At 30.5% G+C, this 5,548-nt stretch overlaps 2 protein-coding genes across 2 annotated transcripts; one reads left to right on the top strand and one right to left on the bottom strand.

Annotated features, from left to right (window-relative positions):
* Window positions 1-1,203: 1,203 nt before the first annotated feature.
* Window positions 1,204-3,011, top strand: LOC105645472 (protein RKD4). The gene is made up of 3 exons (XM_012231078.1): window positions 1,204-1,304; window positions 1,447-1,837; window positions 2,850-3,011. The coding sequence occupies exons 1-3, from the start codon at window positions 1,204-1,206 to the stop codon at window positions 3,009-3,011; spliced, it is 654 nt and encodes a 217-aa protein (XP_012086468.1).
* Window positions 3,012-3,675: 664 nt separating this feature from the next.
* LOC105645468 (uncharacterized protein At4g00950) lies at window positions 3,676-5,087 on the bottom strand. Its single transcript, XM_012231072.4, has 2 exons — window positions 4,268-5,087; window positions 3,676-3,951 (listed from the first exon to the last, which is right to left on the bottom strand). Exons 1-2 carry the CDS (start codon window positions 4,868-4,870, stop codon window positions 3,892-3,894), a joined length of 663 nt encoding a protein of 220 aa, XP_012086462.1. The 5' UTR covers window positions 4,871-5,087; the 3' UTR covers window positions 3,676-3,891.
* Window positions 5,088-5,548: the final 461 nt, after the last annotated feature.

The raw sequence follows: 5,548 nt of genomic DNA, 5'->3' as shown, positions 1-5,548 counted from the left end.
TGCTCAGGTGCTCCTTGGGGATCTATTGAGCTCCGCCCCAGAATGTGATGACTAGCTCGACTTGAATTCAAATGGAAAAAACATTATTTAAAGTGACTCATATAAATATGAGTCAAATCAAATGCAATCCAACCCAAAATTTCCCTATGTTTACTAGGGGTGAGCAATACTAGATTTCTAATTGAAAATCGAATCAAACTGACTCATTTTGATTAGATTTAGATAGTTGTTTTAAAAATTTGGTTACCAACGGTATAGATATAGAAAATTGTTTGGTTCGGTTACTATAAATAACTAACCAAATTTATTTTTAAATCCAAGATTGCTAATTTGTTGTAAATAATAAGCTAAATTGATTCAAGGTTTGGATCGATTTTTATATCATTTCAATTCTGAAGTTTGGATACCATAAAAATATATTCGAATATATTGACACCATGCTAATTTGATTTAGTTAAAATTAATAATCGAACACTCACTTTTACCTTTTACCACCACTAGTGAGAAACCTTTGGCAAATGATAATATCGCAATCCTATTATTAATATTAGGGTAAAAACGGGCCGAAAATAGTGCAAATGGGTTGCAAATTCCCCTAATCCAAAAGAATGGAAAACCGGAAAGAATAGGCATATCCATTATACTCCTTTCAATCCTTTTATTTGCTTGTTATTCTTTTTTTGGATGTCCCAAATATTTGCAAGGTTTCTAAATTTTCGTATGTAAATAATTATTTTTCTCAGGATAACCTTTATGATTCTTCATTAAATAAAGAAATTTTATTAATATTTTAATGAACTAATGGTAAAAAAGAGTAAAATAACTTTTATTGATTAAATTCTTAATATATGTGTTTTGTCAAAGCATGTAAACAAAACGAGACCGTGAAGTATTTATTTTCTGGCATATCAATAATATGTGAAGTGTAAATTAACATAAATTACGGTATATAAAGCTCTTAAATATATCAAAACAGATACATTAATTAAGAAGGAAATGCATGATTTAGCCCACTATATTGCTTAACGGATTAAAATTCTAATTATTGGTAATCGTTCCAATAATAAATGCCCTAATTACTACACATTGATCCACTACTTGTTTTGTAACTCTCACAAACCCCTCCATGCACTTCTATATCTAATCATTACTTTTAATTTTCTCTGTAATTACCTTCTTTGATCTCTATCTTCCTAAATATATATGGATTCTAAAAGAACAGACCAAGAACTACTACTAAACATTCCAAAGAACGAATACTCATTTGATACTGACTGGTTAAACCTAGACGACACTTTTCAAAAGTAAGCACTCAATTGTTAATTTCTTGTTTTTTTTCTTTTTTTGTTTGAATTTAATTAATCTATTACAATTTCCGGTCTTCCCTTATCCTTCGGTATGATTATTATAATAAATATTTAATCTTTTTTTTTTTTTAATATCCAGAGTTTCAGAATTTCCGCCATTGGAGAGCTTCTTCGAGTTGGATTCTTTAACTCTACCTCACTACAAAAATTATGGGTTCGAGGGATTTGAAGAGATAAACCTAGACATCGATGACTACTCATTTTTAGATAGTACTTTGCTACTTGATAACCCATATGATCGTTATTGTGAGAATGTGGAGGAAGAGAGGAGGTTAAGAAATGGAAGAAAGATGTCAGTTCCTTTAGAAATGGAAGAGATAAAAAAATATTTTGATCTGCCAATTACAAAAGCTGCTAAAGAAATGAATGTGGGATTGACTGTGTTGAAAAAGAGATGTAGGGAACTCAATATCATGAGATGGCCGCATCGTAAGCTCAAGAGCTTGAACTCACTCATCAACAATGTTAAGGTATATATATTTTCTTTTGGCCCAAAGGGTATTTGGATTTCAATCTACAAATATTAATTTGTAAATGTGAAAATCTTATATACTGCTATTTGTTTTACTTCATGATTAACTATGTACAAAAACTCACCAAGACATAGGCTAATAATAAATGTATATACGATCTGACAATAGATTTAGATCAAATCTCCTTCTCCAGTGTTCAAAAAAAAAAAAGTGCAAAAACTCGTAATATCCATACATAATACTTAGTATTAATAACTAAATTTAGACTTGAATATTCCACTCGGAAAAAAAAAAACTTAGAGTTGAATATATATTAATAGGGAAAAACTTATCTAGACCAGGTCCATAACTCCACTTATGGACCCAATCGATGTAATTAAATATTTTTATTAAAACAATGGTATTTGTTACCATACACTTAAAAAAAAAAAAAAGATAAATCGGAACACCTTTTAGAAAATACTTCATCTCATTTATTTGGTCCATAAGTGGGTTTATACACCCGGTCTAGGCAAGCCTTTTTATATCAATATATGTATGTGCATGCGTAGGAGTGTGCAACCAAACGACCAAACTGAACCAAAAATCGAACTGACTCATTTTGGTTTGATCAGTTATTCAAAAGAGACTTGGTTTGAATCAAAATTCATTATTTGGTTCAAATCAATTCATAAAAATCCATCGATTGGGTTTAAAATCGAATTGAAATGGTAAAAAACGACTAAATTTGATATAAACAATTGGTTTGATTGAAAAATAAATTTCAGTTTAGTTCAGTTTATTGTCAAAAAAGTTCAGTTTACATTTTTTTTTTATTTCAGTTGGATTCGAGTTAAACCAAAGCGATGGTTTACTCACAACTACGCGCGCAAGCACGCGCAGGTGTATGAACACGTGTAATTGAAACTTTTATATGGAAAAGATTGTCCACGACTTATTTGTTTTAGGGACTCATAATTAATATAAAATTTGAATTGATAGCTTATGTTTTAGAATACTAATAATGTAGGAGATGGGACTGAATAATGAAATAGCGATGTTGGAGGAGGATAAAAGGCTTGTAGAAGATGTGCCTGATACGGAGTTGACTGAAAGAACAAAGAGGCTAAGGCAGGCTTGTTTTAAAGCCAATTACAAGAAGAAAAGAAAGTGCTTGCCAACTAATTCTTGACTTCACCTTTATCTCCTCTTGTTTCGCAATTTTCTTCTATCAAATGTAAAGCAATTATCTTGACTTTTCGCACATCTATATATATATATATATATATATATGTACGCAATATTCTTAGTTTAGAAATCCATGCATCTATAATTAATTACTTCATATTATATACTAATATCTCCATCAGAATTTGCATCTGTAATATAGAAATTTTATTTATAATTTTTTGAAATAACCAAAAATCGAGATTCGAAATTGAATGTATTCTTAATTTTTATACACGTACTGCTAAATTATATTCACGAGTACATAAATAATATAATTTGATAATATTGAATTTAATAAAATTACGTTATATTCACGAATGTAAATATATATATTGTTTACATTAAAAAAGTTATATGAATCTAATTGGTAAAATTCTATAAAATTCATTTATAACAAAGTGAGCCGCATGTAAATATATATATTGTTTACATTAAAAAAAGTTATATGAATCTAATTGGTAAAATTCTATAAAATTCATTTATAACAAAGTGAGCCGAAGATTCGAAGTAATTAAAATTATTTTTGACCCCCTTAACCACTAGATATTGGGAGTTCCATGTTTATCATGTATCTTTTCGTGGTGGATATTCAGAAACTAAGAAATCAAAATAAAGTAATTAATTAATTAATTAAAAAAGTAAATCACTTCCCTAAATTAAAAGGAAAAGGAAAAACAAAACGTGCTTAAAAAAATAATTAATCACATCAGTTAAGTCAACAAATATAAGATAAATTATTAAAATTTTTTCTTATATACAAAAATTCTAAAATGGAAGCTTGACAGGAGTAGGCTCCACATTGTTGACATTTGGTAATGAATATTATTGGTTCACGATCTTCCTCAATTTCTTTGCCTACCTCTCCTTGGGACCACCTGCTTAAAGCTTTCATAGATGTTTGTCTGCAGTTACAATTCATCAAAACATTCAATATCCATTTCAGAAATTTATCAAAAGACATTTTTAGACAATCAAGTACCAAAACATTCCTATTTTATTTTGATAAAGTTCACTAAAATATTTCTTCTTTAATCAATAAGAAGAGAACTATGTTCCATCGGACGCAGAAACGATATATATTTACAATTTACGTGAAAAATGGTATTTTATACGGACGTTTCTGAAATGGGGTACGCTCATAAATGTGAAGTGAAGTGCAATTTTTTTTTATAATTCTGCAGTGAAAACAAATGGGACTAGAACATAGAACATACTTACCCACGAATGTGATCTTGTAGAAGAGAAACTAAAGAAGCTAAATTTCCTTCTAACCCTTGTAACCTTCACTTTTGTATCACCGCCGCTACTTCCACCACCATCATGGCCATTACAAGCGGAAGATGACAAGTCAATACTACCTTCAATCACCTCTTTATGATTCCCTCTAAAACTCCCCCACCGACTGGACCAAAATATGCCTCTCCCTTTATTACTTCTCCTGCTTAAGTTATCTAAATTACTAAACGACTTTCCGTTTCTAAATGACAAGGAGCTAGATCGAGTTAGAGAATTAGACTGACTCGATAAATAAGGCCCATCCAAAACAGTTGTAGGAGAAGAAACGTTATTGACCTTGGCCTCATTTAACAGTCTTGGAGGCAATTCTAAGCACCTCGCCGTCTTGGACTTGGGCGGCGGCTGGTGGTGGTGTGTGTTGGAGAGTCTAGGCTTGCCAGGAGCTTCCTCCCATTGGAATGGAACTGAAGCTAAAGTATGGATTGGTGGAGTTAACAATCCTGGTGGGTCTTGTGGCTTGTTTGGAAGTGAAAGGAAAGAAAGCTTAGGCGCAGGACTTTTTTCAAAATCTGAATCGAAGCCCATTTGATCTTTGGATAGAGAGATTTCCTGCGGAAATTAAGAAAAACCCAGTTCAGATTTTGATCAGTTTTTTCAGCTTAGGTAGTTTTCGCAGCTTTTATAGATGGAGAAACAGATAAATGGTGAATTGGCGAGGGTCATAGTCACTCACAGCAAGAACGCTCCTGGCGCTTCTTCTTCACAAGATAATGCCAAATTGGTTATTTTTTCTCACACGGCTAGGCGGAGAATGTGGGCCTTACTTTAATTAGAAATGTTTGAGTATTATTGCGTAACGACCATCGACAGTAATACTATCGCGTGACTATTGGGTACGCTTAACCACGGTTGATGAACCATCAGTTCTAAAATCAAATTTGGTTTCTAAAAATAGATGAAATGGAAACTGAACAAGTGTTTTTTTTTTTTTTTTTTTAACGATTTTGAAATTTTCAATTTTATTTCAGTTTGATCCCGATTTAAAATCAAAATTTAATATTTTTTTTAGTTTTTAAATATTTTTTTTAGTTTTGTAAGATAAATAAATAATAAAAGTGAGTAATAATTGAAAAAGCTAAATGAGTTTAATAAAAATCTTAATAATTTAAAAAATTTATAATAAAACAAAAATAAATTGGAAGTGATATTGATACTTGATAGTCTTTAATTTATTAATTTTTTTTATAATTTCATATCATAACC

Source organism: Jatropha curcas, unplaced genomic scaffold, assembly GCF_041381405.1.
Source record: "Jatropha curcas cultivar XTBG-Jc1 unplaced genomic scaffold, XTBG_Jcur_1.0 HiC_scaffold_951_pilon, whole genome shotgun sequence".
Lineage (NCBI taxonomy): Eukaryota > Viridiplantae > Streptophyta > Magnoliopsida > Malpighiales > Euphorbiaceae > Jatropha > Jatropha curcas.
The sequence above is the reverse complement of the archived record's forward strand: the minus strand, read 5'-3'. Positions and strand labels throughout refer to the sequence as shown.